The 22306-nt window shown below is 40.1% G+C and overlaps 1 protein-coding gene across 1 annotated transcript; it reads left to right on the top strand.

Moving 5' to 3' along the window:
• Window positions 1-145: 145 nt before the first annotated feature.
• Window positions 146-5606, top strand: LOC143333477 (immunoglobulin heavy constant mu). Its single transcript, XM_076751523.1, has 8 exons — window positions 146-233; window positions 481-566; window positions 1961-2254; window positions 2489-2764; window positions 2920-3219; window positions 3374-3700; window positions 4209-4354; window positions 5108-5606. The coding sequence occupies exons 2-8, from the start codon at window positions 500-502 to the stop codon at window positions 5120-5122; spliced, it is 1425 nt and encodes a 474-aa protein (XP_076607638.1). The 5' UTR covers window positions 146-233; window positions 481-499; the 3' UTR covers window positions 5123-5606.
• Window positions 5607-22306: the final 16700 nt, after the last annotated feature.

Below are 22306 nucleotides of genomic sequence, written 5' to 3'. Positions count from 1 at the left end.
TTTATTAGAATTTAAGTTTTGTTTTATTCTTACCCTCGGCTGACAGCACAGGTCCCCTGAGTCTCCAGGGCGTTAAACAGTGTTTGGTTTTTGTATTAGTGTTTATCACTGTGGTGGCTGGGTGGCACTGAGATATAGATCCATACAAAAACCTCAGAGCAATAATCTTCCACTCTGTCATTCTTGTGATGGAAAGAAAGGACAGGACAAAGGATTTCTCACTGTAATATGAGGTAAAAACTGCATTTATCATTTTTAATGAGCAGATTAGTTGTGAAAAGTTTGTTTTTTGGTAGTTTCAAGTCACAGTTGGTGCACAGATGTAAATATTGTCTTCCAGTTAATCTTAATTTAAAGAAGAGATTGAGAATCAGTACAAAACACATGGTCACAGGATCAGACCAGGGCTTAACACTGACCAGGATTTCTGTGTATTTCAAACACTTCATGAGGTTTTAACACGTTTTTCTGCTGCGTCAGGTTTTTGTTCAGGCAGTGAATGGAGATGCAGCACTGTGATTATTTTGACTACTGGGGTCGTGGGACTGAAGTCACAGTATCTTCAGGTAAGTCCCACATAAACATCATATTTTTAGTGACTGCTTTATTTTGCTTTTTAAATGTGATTATTGGTGGTCGAGAAGTTTCACTTGTGATCTTATTTAGATTTACATGGATGTTGGACAAAGTGGTGAACAGAGCAGACAGATGTTTTGAACATCTGTCTGAACGTTGGCAGACAAACAGTTTGTTTTAATCTCAGATTTTATTCAGCTGGATTGTAATTGCTGGTCAGGAAGAGTCAGCATCTTTTTATTCACATTATTCCTCAAAACATTTTTTAGGACTGTGGATATTGATCGTACTCCACCATACCTGCCCTTTTAGAAGAAGTTACCACAAATCTGAACAGAGGAATATACATTTTATTAATGTGATTAAATGCAGGATCAGGATGTGTTTCAGTTCATTTGCACTGTTGGTTTTATTATTAATCATCTATTCAAGTTTTAGAGGAATCATGTCACATCAGGCGATCTGTAATTCTAATTAAGAAAAAACCTTTATTATGGAAGCCATTATGTTAATATGGTCAATTGCAGTTTATTTTTTGTCAACATAATAATAATAGTAATAATAATATCTTCTTTGTCACTTGTCTGTACTGTACAGATTGGTGATACCACCATAGTTGTTCGTGTGCTAATTTTTGGATGATTTGTATCTGTTATATAAATCAACATTTATTTCTTCTTCAATTGAATTGACTTGAATCTATTATTGAAGCTTTTTCAGATAAACCGGGCTTTGTTCCTGCAAAATATTCAAGAATAATTAAAGTTTCAGTTTATAAAATGCCTCCAAAAATGGCATTTTGATATTTCTAATGATTTTTAATATTAAACCCCAAATGTTACGGCATTATGGAAAATAAGTTGCAATGATCATGAATAAATAAATAGATAATTACACTGAGCTGAGTTCTAAACCTTTACTGAATAAGTTCAATATTTCATGGTTATATCACATAATTTATATGATTATTTATTATAATCTGTTGCCCTTCAGTGCAACTCTGAGACTGGAGATAAAATCAATGTTGTTTTCTTGCGAACGACTTTTACCCAAAGAGCCCATTCCAGTGGATCAATGCCAGAAATGAGAACAATAAAATAGAATTGACTCGTTATATTTCACCAAAGAGTGCGGTTTTAAATAGCGGTGCCACTGTTTGATCAACGTAAAAACATGAGGTAGTGCAAGTATGTTTCATGTTTCAGCAGCAGCATTTTAACATTTCAACTGTTTCTGTCATTATAATGATTACATGGTTATAAAGATAACAAAGGAGCATGTTCTTTTCTCCAGTAATATTTATAATTTGCTTTTAGACAAGCTATTGATCATCTGTGCTCTTAAACTGACCTATATTGATATTTACATGTTTCCTCTTTCACAGAAACAACTGTTTCACCAACTCTGTTCCCTTTGGTTCAGTGCACATCTGGGTCTGATGATAAAATCACTGTTGGTTGTCTTGCACACGACTTCTACCCCAAAAGTCTGACTTTCCAGTGGACCGATGCCAGTGGGACCAGCATGACTTCTGAACAATATCCTACAGCAGAGCGAAACAGCAAATACACTGGAGTCAGTGTGGTCAAAGTATCAAAATCTGACTGGGATTCAAGGAGGTCTTTGGATTGTTCTGTGACTCACCCCGGGGGCCAAAAAAGTGTGAAAGTGCAAAACAGTATGTGATTTTTATCTTCCTATCATGGTTCTCTAATGCCGATGAGTCTGCATGCGTCACCTTGTCCATCTTGATTTTCTCTGAAAATGTTCTGTAATAATTTCTGTTTGTCATGTTTCCCCTCATCTGTCTGGTATTTTATATGTTTTTCTTAAAATTCAAAAATGAATAATTCTGCACTGATGACAGTTAAAATGTGTATCTCCATTTGCTCTCTTTCCTCCTCAAACTAAGATGCCCCAATCCCTCCAAAGATAACTTTGCTATCAGTGCCAAGCGGAGACACTCAGACTCTGGTGTGCACAATTGAGAATGTTCGTCCGAATGAATATTCAGTCAAATGGAAAAAGGATGCAAACTCTGTAAATGGCTTCAGTACATACGAGTCCAGTTCAGCGTCTTCAGCTGTCAGTGTCCTGGAGGTCAAGAAAACAGACTGGGACAGTAAAGCTGTTTACACATGTGAGGTGACGCACAAACAACAAACATATACAAAGAAGACCTCTAAAGGTAAAGGGCCACTACAGGCATTACATAATACTACTGTACTTTAACTCAGAGTTGACCGTGATTGACATAATAGTACACAGAATGAGAGTCTTTGCTGTTGTGCTGAATTTCCAAAAGTTAAGAAATGTCTTTCTCTGTTGCTCTCCTTTATGCAGCTCCTATCACAGTGACACTGAACCGACCAAGTCCCAAAGACATTTTCAGAAACAATCAGGCAAAGCTGGAGTGCATCGTCACTGGACAAAGTGAGACCGATGTAAATGAAATTAAGATCTTTTGGCAAATTGATGGGCAAAATGTGACCGACAACATTGCTGAATCAACAACACAGAAAATCAAAACCAGCACGATGACTCGTAGTCGCACCGAGTGGCAGAGAGTCAACAAAGTGCGCTGCTCTGCCGTTAGAGACGGCATGACTGAAGTTAATCAAGATCTGACCGTCCAGCTAGGAGGTATGTTAGTGAGTGAAGGAGACTGGTTGGTAGAACACCAATCTGTAAGTCTGGAGAAGCAGCCACCCTTCACATACAAACATCTCATAATCTATGTAAAGCAAACATAAAACTTATATATGATCCTCCTTTGTAAACTGAGAATCTCTTTCAGATGGAAGGAAGCCCAGTGTGACGGTCCACGTCCTCCCAGAGGAGGTCATCAATAAAGGAGACTCAGCTGAGGTCACTCTGGTGTGTCTGGTCTCCAGTCCTGTGCAGCAGGATTACTACATCGCCTGGTCAGAATATATTGGACAAGAGACTCGTGACTATAACGACGGCATTAGCTCCCTCCCACAGAAGACTCAACATGGCTACTTAGCTACAAGTGTTTACACCACCACCAAGGAAAAGTGGAACCGTCTGAAGTTTAAGTGCAGCGTCTGGCCTGCTGGCAGCAATAACTCCACCACAGTGCGAGAAGTGTCTAAGGCCCAGGGTAACTCCATTGAATGTGACAAATAGTAGATTTAGCTTTAAATGTGGTCTTTTGTGCCCATGTGTTGTTCTGTCTCTGTCACGGGGAGCTGTGCACTCTGTGCTGTCAGCAGTCTTTGTGATTGTACCAGTAAGAGTCAACATGTCAGTGCAGTTTTGTTCGTCATCATGTTGTGTTTCAATCTGTCTTTGTCACAGTGTCTAACAGCTTGACAAGTGTGCTGACTGTTTCAAATAAATGTTGCATGGATACACTTGTGTTACACCTTCATGAATGACTTCAGTATTTTTAAAACAAGCTGAAAAGCAAGCACCAAGTCACAGTAGGACACTGTACTGTTCACTGTCAAGCTGGAGAAACGGCCACATACGACATGTGATCAAAGAGTGAATAATGCTCGGTTCCAGTTTATACAACTATTCAAGACACACACACACACACACACACACACACACACACACACACACACACACCTGTCATCTAACCACGTATGCCTTCCTCTTCTTAGATGTTTCTCCACTGAGTTTTGCTTTGAGCTGCACAGACGATGCCGTTGAAGAGGATGAGTTCAGCAGTCTGTGGTCCACAACCTCCTCCTTCATATTCCTCTTCATATCCTCTTTCGTCTATAGCGTGATATTCAGCCTGCTCAAGGTAAACATGCAGGCCTTTTCTGAGGACTGAAGACTACAAGCTCTCAAATAAAGCCCAGTTAGTGATTTACTCATCTTAGCAAAGTTTCTCTGTGGGTGCGACAGCTTCTCCCCATCTTCACTGACAACAATGAAGAAGAAAAGACTGTAAACTGTCTGCAGATATTCATGTGACAGTTAGTGATTTTCTGTCTGTGCTTGTGATGGACTGCCAACTTTTCCAGGTTGGTCCACTTTGTGCAAAGCACATGATCTTGACAAGGGAGACCAAATGAATGCATCCATTTATCTTCTGATCTCATGTGTGACTGATGAATATTTAGCAGGAGCAGAGTGAAGAACGTCTCAAGCACAGAAAATGTGCTGCTTTGTGTGGTTTCAATGCTCCACCACACATACATAAAGATGAACTGTTTAATGAATGACACACATGACAGAGGCCATCGTTAAGCAACAATTCACAGGTAGTTACAGGGTCCTGCTGTGTGAGGATAAAGCTTTTGTTACAAGTTCTTAAAAAATGTTCTTGAAATAAATCAACCATCCAGTCCAACAGTTCATGTAATTATCACAAAACATCAGTCGCCTGCAGCAAATCTGCTCTATTTGAGACACAGAGATCATTTGGGTGTCAAATCTCCAGATTAAACTGATCCATCAAACCCAGCTCAAACCAAGCTGTTTCACAATCTGTATTTGACAAGTGAAAGTAACACATACTTTTTTTAATTGTTTGATGTTTTTTTTGTTTCAGATGAAGAGACAATGAAGGATGAGATGGATGCACAGCAGAGACGTCTACAGGTCTTCATTTGTTTTTGTCCTTTTTAAAAAACAAAAAAACAAAAAACCATTTGCTTAATTGATCATCTGCTGTACATCTGCTAAATCGAATGGCTGTCATATCCAATGATATTTCTCTGCAACATGTGGAAAAATGAAATATACAACTGGAGCTCTTGTTTCAATCAATAAATGTGGGTTCTTTTTTTACATGATGATTCTGAAAGCTCTTGATTACTTTTCTTGAACACTTTAAGTGTCATAAAAATGTGTTTGTGAAGTGTAGTATTAACTTCCATCATACGTACATAACAAATTGTACTGTAGTAGAAATAGAAATATTCTGTATGTGGTTTGCATTTCACTGAAATCTTTGCTTTTCATGTTTGGTCATTTTGTATAATTTTTGCTTACATCATTATTTCAATAGATATGATACTTAAATAAATCTGATTTGGAGAATAAATATGAGCAATGGTGTGCGTTTGATGATTTTGTTGTCGTGCGAGTCACAATGCAGGGATCTAAGAACATCTGAAATAACACCGCATCAAGTCAACGTACCGCAGACTTCTGTTATCAGTTAAGCTCTGAAGGGTTTTCAATTTCCTGCTATTTCTAAACATATCATCTTTCGAGAGTCACTTCCCCCATCTCTCTGCACCTCTGGGACCACAGCTGTAGCACTGAAACTGTGTAGAAACCGTCAGAGCTACAAATAAATTTCCTCGAAGCAAGAGACTCATCTTTCACTGCATTTATTTGCATGTCAGCGTGAATCCAGGCGTGAAGCGGCAGACATGCACACAGCAGACACACATCCTCACAGACAGCGTGAGCAATTTCACAAATGTGAAGTACCACGATGAAGCAGCATAGATTGAATGATCAAAGACTTATTATTATAAATAAGCTCATCAAACAATCTGACAGTAACTGCAGGACATGCAGGGTACAGACAGACCAGAAACAGGACAAATATGTTTGTGTGTGATGTTGTTTGTTGTGCTGTTTGGTGCAGAGCTGTACGTACATGATTGACATGGAGGTGATGTGAGCCTGTGAGATCTTGTGTGATGAGTTTGGCCTTGTAACTTTGAGGAGTGTCACTCATTGTCTCTGCTTGTCTGACTGGGACATTAAAAGAGAGTGCAGAGCCTGTCGACAGCTTGGAGATGGCACTAAAACTGTGACTCCTGATGTGATGTAGCAGAACACACCCAGGATTCGAAGAAGAAGAGAAATCCTTTCAGAAACATTATGATGTGTTCATCTTTGTTGCTGCGAGAAGAATCTGTTCATCTACACGGTGCCACATTCTGCAGAGTGACCTTTTCAGTCACACAGAACATCCAGTGAACTTAGACATGTAAAGTATGTGTGACGGCGTCAGGCCGAGGGGGGCCTGGACCAGCAGCAAATGACCTGTGGAGCCAAGAAGAAAGGAACACAAGAAAATACTGCAGTCAGCTCGTACACAGATTTATTCTGAAGTACTCGTGAGCCTCGCCTCAGCTTCATACTTCCTTCATTGTGCATGCTGATAGCGCCACCTGCTGTTTAAACAGTGTGACTTTTTTTAAAGAGACAAACACAAGCTATTCACAGTTTTGCCTTTTTTAATTGAGTAAAATATTTTCAAAAACATCTGTCAGAAAGTGTCTGTTTTCCTTAAAAATAAAAATGCTTAATATACATCTGAGGTGTGTGTGTCTGCAGGACCCACACACGCACACATAAGCACACACACTCACCCTGTCTTGGAGAAAGTCATACGACTAATCTGTCTTCACATTGCTGATCAGGCTGCACCGTGTGACTCAACATCCAGGATAATACTGGAACATCCTGGACTTCTGAACACTTCTCTCAGCGTCCCAACAGGGACTCTCCATCCAGCATTAGACCAAATGTTACAACAAATAATATATCAACATTTAAAAGTGGTTGCAGTGACATCATTTTGTCCCCATGCAGAATGGAGGTAGATTCAGGACAACATCTTCTCTCTCATTAGGAAGAATCCAACGTCCACAGAGTTCAGACTGAACAGACTTCAGAAACTAAAGAACAATGTCAGGACGTTTTCCAAGCTGAGACTGGAAAATGGCAGTTTGCCTGTCAGACCTCTAGAGGGCAGTGTAGGACTGTCTGAGTTTGATACTTGCACAAATTCTCTGTGTGAGTGAAACTGTGTCCTTTTTTTCTTCTTGTCTGACCTGCGACTTAGAGACCAATCAATATGAGAAACATTGACATATATGTTATTACACGGTTATATGAGTTTTTCTGTTCATACGTCTGCATATAAGTCACTCAAAAACATGACTGACTGTCAGCACACTATTATGATCATAATCATCATCATCATCATCATCATCATCATGTCCCCTGAAAATCAAAACACTTGTTCCTCTCGGTGACTTCGAGAAGGATCTCAGTTGTCGTTCTCCAACTGCTTGTGACTGTTTTCACTGAGTCTGCATATTGTATCCTGTTCATCTGTTACTTTGTTTCTGGAATTTTGATTCACTGTTAACAGGTCATTGATGGAAAACAGCAATAGGGAAAACCCACCCAAACCCATCCACACTCACTTTCTCCAATAGGAGGAGTCAATGCAAAACTCACATGTCTTCCACCTCTACTTATCTGACTGCAGAGAGGAGGACAGAGAACAGTGGACACACAGTTTAACATGATGGACTATAGGACAGGACTGCTGCTTTTAACTCTCTGCTGGGCAGGTGAAGATCTACACTGATCTGAATCTAATATAGCTTTTATTTGTGTCATCAGCTTATTTCACTTGATGTTTTTATTCCTCTTGACAGGTGTTGATGGTCAGACTCTGACAGAATCTGAAGCAGTGGATAAAAGGCCTGGAGAATCTCACAGATTGACCTGTACAGCCTCTGGATTCACATTCACCAGCTACGCTATGAGCTGGGCCAGACAGGCTCCTGGCAAACGACTGGAGTCGATCGCTACTATCGGCACTTATAGTACTCCTATCTATTACTCCCAGTCAGTCCAGGGTAGATTCACCATCTCCAGAGATGACTCCAGCAGTAAAGTCTACCTACAGATGAACAGTCTGAAGACTGAGGACACTGCAGTGTATTACTGTGCCCGAGGAGACACAGTGAGAGGGAGTGATAGGAGACTCCTACAAAAACTACTTCCTCTATTTACCACCACTGAGAACATTACAATACTGAGTGTGATTCACTGTCAGTCATGAAAATTCTGAGTAGTGTCTGAATATTGACTTCTTGTTTGATCTGATTTGACTGAACTTTCAAATCAATTTAAAATAGAAAAATGTGTTTTTTTTCTTATTTCCTTCCAAAACAAAATATTCATTCATTTGCTGTTTTTCCTTGGAAAAATTGTTTACAGTTGATGTAAAAAGATAATGCAATTATACAAAGATGCTGATTAAGTTCTCTGTATTAATGTGGTGAAAGTGTGTCCACATGTCTTCATAAGTACATGCATGGAGACAATAAATGTGATTCAAACTCTTCCATCTTGGTAACATTTAAAATGAAAAGCATCCTTGTGATTTGCAGACTGTATCAAACACAAAAAGAGAAAAAGGCACTTTCCAGTAACATTTAGACATTTAACAAATCAACACCTTGATATCATCAGATATCAGCACACAGAGATAAAACTGTTCTTTGTCTCGACACTCAAACAACGTACATGATCAACTGCCAGCACACTTTAATGAAGCAAGCCAGATAAGGATGATAAAATAGTTTTTTCACCGTGAATGTAACGGGCTAGTGGAGGACCCAGTTGCAGTACCGGCCGATTTACAAGGAATACGGCGAAACGGACAACCGGAGCAACAGTGTGCCGTACTGAGCAGAGAGCCGGCTCGGAGATAGTGTGAGGAGAGCGGATCGAACGCGGAAATCACGGACAGTTTTCTACGTGGTTGAAACCACTCCCGGAGGAGGAATATACTCTTTGAAACCACCGAAGCAGTAAGATCTGCACACCCGCAGACACAGGGCTGGGACAGAAGGAGTAGTCGGGAACAGGCGAGGTCGGATACCGGAGATCAGTCTGGACAAGGACGCTGGAGAGTCTGGCATGACGCAAAGACAATCTGGCAAATGGGAAGAATGACAGTGTGGCTTAAATACCCTCCTGATGACTCTAATTGGCTAGGTGTGCAGAAGGCAGGTATGGGGCGTGGCTGAAGAGCTGCAGCACAGGTAAGTGCTATCCTGGACTGTGACACATGAAATAGTTTATTATGACTTGTGATTTATTCATCCATGTACATCATTTTTGTTTTGACATTTGCATGAAGGGACTCCATGTTATTCTGGACATTTTGTTGTGACTTTAAGTCACTTTGTAACATTTGAATACTTTAATTTTCTCTCAGATGTTTTTGTCCAATGCAACTTACAAATAGTTGAATAGTGAAACTGTTTATGAATAAAGGTTATCAATATTATTGCAATTATTTTTGAAAATTGTATTATTAGTTTTCGGATGTTGAAACAAAAACTAATTTCAGGTTATGTATTAGGTTTGGTTTGAGAGGGGCAGACAACATATCATGTCTGCAGCAGCTATTTGTTGTCAAAGCTGCGACTTTTTTCACAGAATTTCAAGCTGATTTAACTCTGACACTCATAATTTAATTATGGCTGCAAAATACTTTTTACAGTGCTCTTATCTTGCACTGTTTGAGATTTTGCTTGTGAAAAAAGAGTATGCAGAATAATATCAGACCCAAAACTGATTTTCATCCTCCTAATAACTAATAATCAGAGCACAAAAGTCAATTCCTGAAAATGATTTCAATTCAGGACAAATTTGAAATTCAGATGCATGAAACAAATTCATTTCCCTCCAGTAAAAATGAGTCCAGATCCTCCCTGTGAGGAGGAGTCAATGCAAAACTCACATGTCTTCCACCTCTACTTATCTGACTGCAGAGAGGAGGACAGAGAACAGTGGACACACAGTTTAACATGATGGACTATAGGACAGGACTGCTGCTTTTAACTCTCTGCTGGGCAGGTGAAGATCTACACTGATCTGAATCTAATATAGCTTTTATTTGTGTCATCAGCTTATTTCACTTGATGTTTTTATTCCTCTTGACAGGTGTTGATGGTGAGTCTCTGACAGAATCTGAAGCAGTGGTTAAAAGGCCTGGAGAATCTCACAGATTGACCTGTACAGCCTCTGGATTTCCAATTAGTGGCTACTGGATGAGCTGGGTCAGACAGGCTCCTGGAAAAGGACCGGAGTGGATTGCTGCTATGTATGACAGTGGCAACATCCACTACTCTGAGTCAGTGAAAGGCCAGTTTACCATCTCCAGAGACAACAGCAGACGGCAGCTGTATCTGCAGATGAACAGTCTGAAGACTGAAGATTCTGCTGTTTATTATTGTGTTCGACAGCCACAGTGACTGGAGTTGGTTGAGCAGCTGTACAAAAACCTACAGTACTCATTTTTCAGGCTGGTGGAGCCTATATACAATATATTTTTGAAGCATTTATGTTTTGTGTTACACTGCTTTGTCTTCATTTTACACTACATTTCTTTTTAATTTTTTAATGAATCTTGGTCAATGCATTATATAATAAAACTGTTTCTCAGAAATATTATTGCTAAACATGAAACACATTAACACAGAAAATATCACTCTTGATAAAATGGACAAATACAGCACAACAATATCCTGAAATTACTACAAATGAGAAAAAAATCTACAATTTAAGACTCAATAATGTCTGTAAATGATGTGGAATCTAAAGTGAGACATAATACGAGAGTGAAAACTAATGTTGCAGTTTCTAGTATAAATCCACTAGAGGGCAGTCAGTGTCAAGTTTCTCTCTCCTCTGTCGCTGAAAGGAGACACTCAGATCTGCTGTTCTCATTGATCTGAAGTGACTGACACTTGAACCCTGGACTGAACTGAAGCTTAATACTCCTGCTGCTCATGTACACTGGATATTCTGAGAGTTGAACCTTTTCTATCCTGAACTTAAGTCATGTGTTAACTTGATTCAGCACATTTTGAACAGTCAAGTTTGACTATAAGGTGTTTACCATCAGCAGTGAGTGCAGCTGCATCTGTCAGTGTCAGTTCATCTGAGCAGACAGGAAGTAGATCTCAAGATGAACATGAGGAAGCCTGAAGGAGCTGCTGTGTATGTGAACAAACACATTAAAGTCAATGAAATTCTACAGATATTGTCTGTTGAGATTAATACAGTCTATTAATTCTATTAAAATAGTAATTCAGGAATCATTTTCAAGTTTTATCCACAGAGAAAAATCAAGAAATGATGTGGGGACAAAATTGACAATTTGATGCAATAAAACAGGCACCAGAGTTATTTCTATCTGAATATGAAGGAAATGCAGCTACAACTCTCTGTGGACAGGAATAAAGCTTTGTCTCCATGTGTTACAGTATTTCAGGTTTTGTCAGATGTGTATTAAAAAACAAAAAAGACACATTACATTGATGATAAAATAATTCTTATATTCACAAAATCAGTCTGAAATAGTGTGCTGAGGAGTTACATGTTGTTGCAGTTTTAAGGCGTCATTACTTTATTATGTTACTCTTACTGAGGTTTTATTTTCACAAAATGGTTTGACTGATGACCACTTGAGAGAAAATCAACTGTTGATGTGAATGAACAACATTTGTTAAGGTGCTATCATTGTTTATATTAAAGTGGAATTTAATGCTGACATATTGTCAAAATGCTCATATGATGCTTAATAATGAAGAACCACCTATTGACACAATATGTTTGTCAACCTGTTGAACAAATTTTACTGAAACATGTCAGAGGGACTCTTGGAGGAATGACTGATGTACAGTAAACGTTCATTCTGCAGTTTCATCAAACAGTAACTGAGATCCAAGTCAAATCCAGTTCCACACTGTGAGGAGGAGTCAATGCAAAACTCACATGTCTTCCACCTCTACTTATCTGACTGCAGAGAGGAGGACAGAGAACAGTGGACACACAGTTTAACATGATGGACTATAGGACAGGACTGCTGCTTTTAACTCTCTGCTGGGCAGGTGAAGATCTACACTGATCTGAATCTAATATAGCTTTTATTTGTGTCATCAGCTTATTTCACTTGATGTTTTTATTCCTCTTGACAGGTGTTGATGGTGTGACTCTGACAGAATCTGAAGCAGTGGTCAAAAGGCCTGGAGAATCTCACAGATTGACCTGTACAGGCTCTGGATTCACACTCAGCAGCTACAGGATGAACTGGGTCAGACAGGCCCCTGGAAAAGGACCGGAGTGGATCGCTCAAATCCAAGTTACGAACACTCTCTACTCTGAGTCAGTGAAAGGCCGGTTTACCATCTCCAGAGACGACAGCAGACAGCAGCTGTATCTGCAGATGAACAGTCTGAAGACTGAAGATTCTGCTGTTTATTATTGTGCTCGACACCCACAGTGACTGGAGTTGGTTGAGCAGCTGTACAAAAACCTACAGTACTCATCTTTCAGGCTGGTGGAGCTCAAGCATGAAGTATTTTAATATATATCTTATTTAATATTTTATTTTACTTCTAATTATTTATTTGCTATCAGTATTTTCCAGTCCAAATATCTTTTCAGTCTGAAATAGTGTGCTGAGGAGTTACATGTTGTTGCAGTTTTAAGGCGTCAACCTGTTGAACAAATTATACTGAAACATGTCAGAGGGACTCTTGGAGGAATGACTGATGTACAGTAAACATTCATTCTGTAGTTTCATCAAACAGTAACTGAGATCCAAGTCAAATCCAGTTCCTCCCTGTGAGGAGGAGTCAATGCAAAACTCACATGTCTTCCACCTCTACTTATCTGACTGCAGAGAGGAGGACAGAGAACAGTGGACAATCTCACAGATTGACCTGTACAGCCTCTGGACTTTCAATTAGTGGCAACTGGATGAGCTGGGTCAGACAGGCTCCTGGAAAAGGACTGGAGTGGATTGCCAGTATTGAGAGTGAAGATCTCGCTGAGCTCCTCAGTGGCAACTTAACCTTTTACTCCCAGTCAGTCCAGGGTAGATTCACCATCTCCAGAGATGACTCCAGCAGTAAACTCTACCTACAGATGAACAGTCTGAAGACTGAGGACACAGCAGTGTATTACTGTGCCCGAGGGACACAGTGAGAGAGAGTGATAGGAGAGTCGTACAAAAACTACTTCCTCTATTTACCACCACTGAGAACATTACAATACTAAGTGTGATTCACTGTCAGTCATGAAAATTCTGAGTGTCTGAACATTGACTTCTTGTTTTATCTGATTTGACTGAATGATCAATTCCATTTAAAACAGAAAATCTGTTTATTTTTATTATTTCTTTTCACGATGTTGTGGTCTCGATTTTGTGCACTGTTCTGTCTCTCGCCCTGCCTGTATTTGTCCTCCTCCCTCTGTTTTCTCCCTTCTCCTCTCACTCTCCTTCTCTGCAGCGCTGGAGTGTGGAGGGAGGCGGGGTCGATCTCCTGGCCACGTTGGAGACACACCTGAGCGGCATCAGCTCATCAGCCGCTGGCTACTTCAGCCAGCTCTTCCACCTGCTCAGTGCCGGAAGATTTCCTTGGTCTGCTCACATGTGTCTCGCCACGCTGTCTGCCTTTCCCCCTTCCTCGCTTCCAGCTCCAGTGCCTCTCGAGTTCTTTAGTTATTATTTCATTGAGTCGTTTTTTTCCCTGTTAAGGTGACTTTTTGTTCCTAGTGAAACTCTGGTTTTTCCCATCATTGGAGATTTTGTGTTTTTCAATAGTTATTCCCTTAGGCTGCAGTATTGCATTTTCAGTTAAGTCTTTTTATAGCCAACTTTGTCTTTTTCCCACATTGTGGAGATTTTCGTTGCTCTTTTGTTTGGACTTTGAGTTTTGATGATAAACTTCATTACTCAATCTCTGCATCCTGGGTCCTGGCCGTGCTTTTGCCGCACAAACCGTAACACGACCAAATATTAATTTTTGTTGTTTCTACTTGGAAACACTGTTCAGATTATGTTAAAAGACAATGATGCTGATTATGTTCCCTGTATTAATATGGTGAAAATATGTCCACATGTCTTCCATCCATGGAGATAATGCATGTGATACAAACACTTACAATACAACACTGGACTTACTGTATGCAGACACTAAGGATGCTTACAGCTCTTCACCTCTCCCCCCACTGGGCCGTTCTGATCACAACCTGGTTCATCTGCTCCCTGCTTTGTGAATAAACAACCGTCAACCATCAGGTATGTGAGCAGATTTCAGTATGACACTGAGGGACTGTTTTGACACCACTGACTGGGAGGTGCTGTGCAGTCCACATGGGTCGGACATTGACTCTTTGAAAACCTGCATGGCAGATTACATCAATTTCTGTGCCCACCAGGAAGGTACGATGTTTCCCAAACAACAAACCCTGGGTGTCCCCCGAACTGAAAGCTGAATGAGAAGGGATGAATGAAAAGGGTCTTTAGATCAGAGGGCAAAAAGGAGAGGCAAAGGCAGCCACAGGAGAAAGCTGGAGGAGTGCCTTCAAGGGAACAATGCCAGAGAGGTTTAGAGAGGCCTGAAAACCATCTCAGGCCACAGCAGTGACAGCGGGAGGGGCCCAGAATCTAGAGACCGGGAATGGGCAAATGAGCTGAATCTGCTTTTCAACAGATTTGATTCTATTTTTCAACATTTGAAACAAAAAGCTTCAGGTACACAACCAAGTCTGAAAATGAACTGGGGACTGGGCTTTGATTTGGACCAGCAGTTGTGTTAATGTCAGACAAGACTCAGACAGTCCTACACTGCCCTCTAGAGGTCTGACAGACAAACTGCCATTTTCCAGTTTCAGCTTGGGAAAAGTCTTGACCTTGTTCTTTATTTTCTGAAGTCTGTTCAGTCTGAACTCTGTGGATTCTTTCTGATGGGGGGCGGGGGGGGGGGGCGGAGTAGTCCTCTCTAGACTGAATCTGTGTCCATTGGGAAATTGGGAGGCTCTGGTATACTTGTTTACACCAACGGGCAGAGTGTCCACACATGGCAAAATTCATTCATTCATTCATTCATTTTCTATACCCACGCATCCCATTTCGGGGTTGCGGGGGGCTGGAGCCTATCCCAGCTAGCAATGGGCAAGGTACACCCTGAACCGGTCGCCAGCCGATCGCAGGGCTACATACACAGACACACAGACATACAACTCACACACTCACACTCACACCTATGGACAATTTAGAGTCACCAATTAACCTAATGAGCATGTTTTTGGTCTGTGGGAGGAAGCCGGAGTGCCCGGAGAAAACCCACGCATGCACGGGAAGAACATGCAAACTTCACACAGAAAGGCCCTGCCCGACCCGGGGTTCGAACCAGCGACCTCATGGCAAAATTATTTCAAAAATTTTGCCTTTTAAGTGAAGAAGGGGAGACCTTTGATTCCACGATTTTCATCCTTAGTTTTATCTCATTTTTGTTATTACTATCAAGTGGGCTTTATTGACAGACATGAACTGCAATGAAAGGCTGCCTATGACATCGAATATCTGAGATGACTCACACACGGTTCACTCTTTGATGAAGTATAACACTGTCAGGCTCATTAGATTATTGTCAAAGAGCAATTCAGTTATACAATCTTGATCAAATAGTTCAAACTGAAAATGAAGAGGGGCTGAAGGGAACTAACTCGGTGAATTTAGAATTTAATTTATCATCAATGTAGTCCGTCTTTTTTTGTACATTTTTAGAAAAAAGTTATGACACGTTACATAAGAAGACACTATTTATGATTAAATTCTTCATAGACAAAGAGGAGTGAAAAGATTATAATGAATGATGATATATCACTTTTCATTGCTTAATATGTCTGTTTGTGTCTTGACTGTAACAGTGAACTGGTGTAGAAATCATTAGTGGTCTGAGGGCTCCTCCTCTGGTGGCTTCATGTTACAAGTGTTCAGGCACTGAGGGGTTTTTGTTCAGCTCTGCTGATGGTTTGTGTTATTGTGGATCTCTGGCACAGTAATACACAGCAGTGTCTTCAGGCTGCACACTCTGTCTCTTCAGATTCACTGGAGGAGTCAATACTGAACTTGCTCTTCAGTGAATTTTTGTAGAATCAGTCTTGAGTATATTTTAATATATTTTTGAATTTCATCACACACTCAACTGTAACACTTTGAAAATGTTCCTGCGTTTACAGAAAAGAAACACCTGTTAGATTTGTTTTTACTATAAATTATTAATGCCTAAATGTGATTATTGACAATTCAATATTTATTATTATTAAAAATCATTGGAGAATAACAAACAATAAGGATCATTATTACTATTCTTAAAGTGAAAATTAGAGAGATACTTGACACTGACTGCCCTCTAGTGGTTTTATACCTGAAACTGCAACATTAGTTTTCACTCTCATATTATGACTCAATTTAGATTCCACATCATTTACAGACATTATTGAATCTTCATTTGGATATTTTTTTTTTAGTATTTGCAGTAGTTTAATTGTTTATGGTTGTGCCATCTTTGTCCATTTTATCAAGAAGTGATCTTTATTGTATTTTTTATGTGTTTAATATTCAGGATTTTTTTTTTCTCAAGAACAGTTTTCAGGCATTTCAGGAAAAAGTATGTGTAATCTAAAAATAGAATAAAAAATTATATATAAAATAAATATAAAATAAAGTATAGGAGCACAATTATAAAATAATTACTTCACTATTGGGTCTATCAGCATAGTCAAGATGAGTACTGTAGGTTTTTGTACAGCTGCTCAACCAACTTCAGTCATTGTGGCTGCTGTCGAGAACAATAATAAACAGCAGAATCTTCAGTCTTCAGACTGTTCATCTGCAGATACACCTGCTGTCTGCTGTCGTCTCTGGAGATGGTAAACCGGCCTTTCACTGACCCAGAGTAGTATTTGTTGCTACCACCACCATCACTGATAGTAGCAACCCACTCCAGTCCTTTTCCAGGAGCCTGTCTGACCCAGTTCATATAGTAGTTGCTGAATATGAATCCAGAGGCTGTACAGGTCAATCTGTGAGATTCTCCAGGCCTTTTATCCACTGCTTCAGATTCTGTCAGAGTCTGACCATCAACACCTGTCAAGAGGAATAAAAACATCAAGTCAAATAAGCTGATGACACAAATAAAAGCTATATTAGATTAAGATCAGTGTAGATCTTCACCTGCCCAGCAGAGAGTTAAAAGCAGCAGTCCTGTCCTATAGTCCATCATGTTAAACTGTGTGTCCACTGTTCTCTGTCCTCCTCTCTGCAGTCAGATAAGTAGAGGTGGAAGACATGTGAGTTTTGCATTGACTCCTCCTCACAGTGTGGAACTGGACTCATTTTGACTGGAGGCAAATGAATTTGTTTCATGCATGTGAATTTAAAATTTGGCCTGAATTGAAATAGTTTTCATGAATTGACTTTTGTGCTCTGAATATTAGTTATTTGGAGTTTGAAAATCAGTTTTCTGCGTAAAGTTTTTTGAAGAGAAAAATCTCAAACACTACAAGATACAAGTATTGTAAAAAAAAAAAAAAAAAAATGTATTTTGCAGCCTTAATTAAATTCTGAAGTGTCAGAGTTAAAGCAGCTTAAAATTCCGTGAAAAAAGTTTCAGCTTTGACAAAAAATAGCTGGTTCTCTGAGTGAAGAGACCATCTCTCCTATCTGGAGGCCGCTCAGAGACAAGTTACGATCAAACTATCATTGATTGCACGCCTACACAGGTGTTTTATAAATTCGGGTGTGGGTGTGACCGGGCGACCGGTGTGTCTTAAAGCCTATCCACGGTCCTCAGCAGACATGGGGATTATATCATCGTACATATGGAATATGTAATGGGGTGGAGAGATGATCTCCTCACTCAGAGAACCAGGGTTACTATGTAACCTGAACGATATCAAGGTGTTGATTTGCTAAATGTCCCTGTTTTAATGGTTTGAAAACAAGCTAAACACAATGTAAACATGGCTCATAGAAAGCTACATTCTTGGTGGTTGCTCCTTTTGTTTCCATGGCTGCACATCATCATTGTTATTGCAAAGCTGATTTTAATGAATATGTTTTCCATTGTCCATGATTCATGTTCATATTCACTTTAAGAATAGTAATAATGATCCTAATCATTGTAATTAATTCTATGCAAACTCAGTCAGCTTCCTTGTTACTCAGCTATAAAAACTTGACATCAGGCTGTCAGTGGAGTTGACAGCATGTCACTTTCAACATCAAGCATGTTTTCTGTAGCTCTGCTGCTGCTGTTGGCTGCTGGATGTGAGTCTCTCTGGATTTGACAAAGTCAGCAGTTCTTCTTTTGCAGTATAACTTGATCATTTGCTCAAGTTGAAGTGTGAACAGTTGACACAGCCAGCCTCTGTGACTGTGCAGCCAGGTCAACGTCTGACCATCACCTGTCAGGTCTCTTATTCTCTTAGCGACGACTTCACAGCTTGGATCAGACAGCCTGCAGGGAAAGGACTGGAGTGGATAAGTTGTGACACAGACATCAAAGATTCACTCAAGAGAAAGTTCAGTGTCAGCTCAGACTCCTCCAGTAAGACAGTGACTCTAAATGGACAGAATGTGCAGCCTGAAGACACTGCTGTGTATTACTGTGCCAGGAGACACAGTGAGAGGCAACAACAGGAGAGTCATACAAAAACTACTGAGGACATTACAGTACTGAAAGTCTTATTTTATCTATTTTGACTAAATATTAAGTGGAATTTATTGTCTGCATTAGTGAAATATGTTGTTGTCTTCATCAGTACATGTATGAAGATCAGGCGTGTGATTTTATTTTGCTAATAAGCACAAAAAATCAAAGCTTCCCCATGATGTACATATACATATAGATTTTTAAGAAAACAATTTTCCTATACACAACCAAATACCAAATCCATACCAAAATACAAAATTCACAGATTTTATACTGACTTTACAGAGAAAATACCTTTTCCAGTACTATGGACTACTATTACTATAGTACCACTATTACTCATATGCATGACCAACTGCATCATCATCATCATCATCATCATCATCATCATCATCGTTTTCTTCTCCTCTGCTAACTCCTTGATGGTCCTCTGCAGACTTGTGCCCATCATCCCAGCAGCACAGGGAAGCCAGATCGCTGACTTGCCCAAAAAGCTCCTGCACTCAACTTCTACCAGGTGAATAGACAGTCCAGCCACCTCTCTGCACTCCTGCATTTGTGTACTTGAGCTGCTTGAACTCGTGCGCAGTCAGCTCAATGATGAGGACCTTCTTGGCAAGTGTGGACCACATCACAGTGACTGGTCTTCGGGTTGTCTGCATGATCTCGGCTAGTAAGACCTCCCTGTGAGGAGGAGTCAATGCAAAACTCACATGTCTTCCACTTCTACTTATCTGACTGCAGAGAGGAGGACGGAGAACAGTGGACACACAGTTTAACATGATGGACTATAGGACAGGACTGCTGCTTTTAACTCTCTGCTGGGCAGGTGAAGATCTACACTGATCTTAATCTAATATAGCTTTTATTTGTGTCATCAGCTTATTTCACTTGATGTTTTTATTCCTCTTGACAGGTGTTGATGGTCAGACTCTGACAGAATCTGAAGCAGTGGTTAAAAGGCCTGGAGAATCTCACAGATTGACCTGTACAGCCTCTGGATTCACATTCAGCAGCTACGCTATGAGCTGGGCCAGACAGGCTCCTGGCAAACGACTGGAGTCGATCGCTACTATCGGCACTTATAGTACTCCTATCTATTACTCCCAGTCAGTCCAGGGTAGATTCACCATCTCCAGAGATGACTCCAGCAGTAAAGTCTACCTACAGATGAACAGTCTGAAGACTGAGGACACTGCAGTGTATTACTGTGCCCGAGGAGACACAGTGAGAGGGAGTGATAGGAGACTCCTACAAAAACTACTTCCTCTATTTACCACCACTGAGAACATTACAATACTGAGTGTGATTCACTGTCAGTCATGAAAATTCTGAGTAGTGTCTGAATATTGACTTCTTGTTTGATCTGATTTGACTGAACTTTCAAATCAATTTAAAATAGAAAAATGTGTTTTTTTTCTTATTTCCTTCCAAAACAAAATATTCATTCATTTGCTGTTTTTCCTTGGAAAAATTGTTTACAGTTGATGTAAAAAGATAATGCAATTATACAAAGATGCTGATTAAGTTCTCTGTATTAATGTGGTGAAAGTGTGTCCACATGTCTTCATAAGTACATGCATGGAGACAGTAAATGTGATTCAAACTCTTCCATCTTGGTAACATTTAAAATGAAAAGCATCCTTGTGATTTGCAGACTGTATCAAACACAAAAAGAGAAAAAGGCACTTTCCAGTAACATTTAGACATTTAACAAATCAACACCTTGATATCATCAGATATCAGCACACAGAGATAAAATTGTTCTTTGTCTCGACACTCAAACAACGTACATGATCAACTGCCAGCACACTTTAATGAAGCAAGCCAGATAAGGATGATAAAATAGTTTTTTCACCGTGAATGTAACGGGCTAGTGGAGGACCCAGTTGCAGTACCGGCCGATTTACAAGGAATACGGCGAAACGGACAACCGGAGCAACAGTGTGCCGTACTGAGCAGAGAGCCGGCTCGGAGATAGTGTGAGGAGAGCGGATCGAACGCGGAAATCACGGACAGTTTTCTACGTGGTTGAAACCACTCCCGGAGGAGGAATATACTCTTTGAAACCACCGAAGCAGTAAGATCTGCACACCCGCAGACACAGGGCTGGGACAGAAGGAGTAGTCGGGAACAGGTGAGGTCGGATACCGGAGATCAGTCTGGACAAGGACGCTGGAGAGTCTGGCATGACGCAAAGACAATCTGGCAAATGGGAAGAATGACAGTGTGGCTTAAATACCCTCCTGATGACTCTAATTGGCTAGGTGTGCAGAAGGCAGGTATGGGGTGTGGCTGAAGAGCTGCAGCACAGGTAAGTGCTATCCTGGACTGTGACACATGAAATAGTTTATTATGACTTATGATTTATTCATCCATGTACATCATTTTTGTTTTGACATTTGCATGAAGGGACTCCATGTTATTCTGGACATTTTGTTGTGACTTTAAGTCACTTTGTAACATTTGAACACTTTAATTTTCTCTCAGATGTTTTTGTCCAATGCAACTTACAAATAGTTGAATAGTGAAACTGTTTATGAATAAAAGTTATCAATATCATTGCAATTATTTTTGAAAATTGTATTATTAGTTTTCGGATGTTGAAACAAAAACTAATTTCAGGTTATGTATTAGGTTTGGTTTGAGAGGGGCAGGCAACATATCATGTCAGCATCAGCTATTTGTTGTCAAAGCTGCGACTTTTTTCACAGAATTTCAAGCTGATTTAACTCTGACACTCATAATTTAATTATGGCTGCAAAATACTTTTTACAGTGCTCTTATCTTGCACTGTTTGAGATTTTGCTTGTGAAAAAACAGTACACACAATAATATCAGACCCAAAACTGATTTTCATCCTCCTAATAACTAATAATCAGAGCACAAAAGTCAATTCCTGAAAATGATTTCAATTCAGGACAAATTTGAAATTCAGATGCATGAAACAAATTCATTTCCCTCCAGTAAAAATGAGTCCAGATCCTCCCTGTGAGGAGGAGTCAATGCAAAACTCACATGTCTTCCACCTCTACTTATCTGACTGCAGAGAGGAGGACAGAGAACAGTGGACACACAGTTTAACATGATGGACTATAGGACAGGACTGCTGCTTTTAACTCTCTGCTGGGCAGGTGAAGATCTACACTGATCTGAATCTAATATAGCTTTTATTTGTGTCATCAGCTTATTTCACTTGATGTTTTTATTCCTCTTGACAGGTGTTGATGGTGAGTCTCTGACAGAATCTGAACCAGCGGATAAAAGGCCTGGAGAATCTCACAGATTGACCTGTACAGCCTCTGGATTTCCAATTAGTGGCTTCTGGATGAACTGGATCAGACAGGCTCCTGGAAAAGGACCGGAGTGGATTGCTGCTATGTATGACAGTGGCAACATCCACTACTCTGAGTCAGTGAAAGGCCGGTTTACCATCTCCAAAGACAACAGCAGACGGCAGC

Source organism: Chaetodon auriga, chromosome 16, assembly GCF_051107435.1.
Source record: "Chaetodon auriga isolate fChaAug3 chromosome 16, fChaAug3.hap1, whole genome shotgun sequence".
NCBI lineage: Eukaryota > Metazoa > Chordata > Actinopteri > Chaetodontiformes > Chaetodontidae > Chaetodon > Chaetodon auriga.
This window is presented reverse-complemented; position numbering and strand designations above follow the sequence as displayed.

Excerpts from the sequence above, each read along its gene's own strand:
- LOC143333477 (XM_076751523.1), top strand. The coding sequence starts at position 500 with ATGGAGATGCAGCACTGTGATTATTTTGACTACTGGGGTCGTGGGACT. Across the intron at positions 567-1,960 it reads TGAAGTCACAGTATCTTCAG|AAACAACTGTTTCACCAACT; the intron begins GTAAGTCCCACA and ends CCTCTTTCACAG. Across the intron at positions 2,765-2,919 it reads TACAAAGAAGACCTCTAAAG|CTCCTATCACAGTGACACTG; the intron begins GTAAAGGGCCAC and ends TCCTTTATGCAG.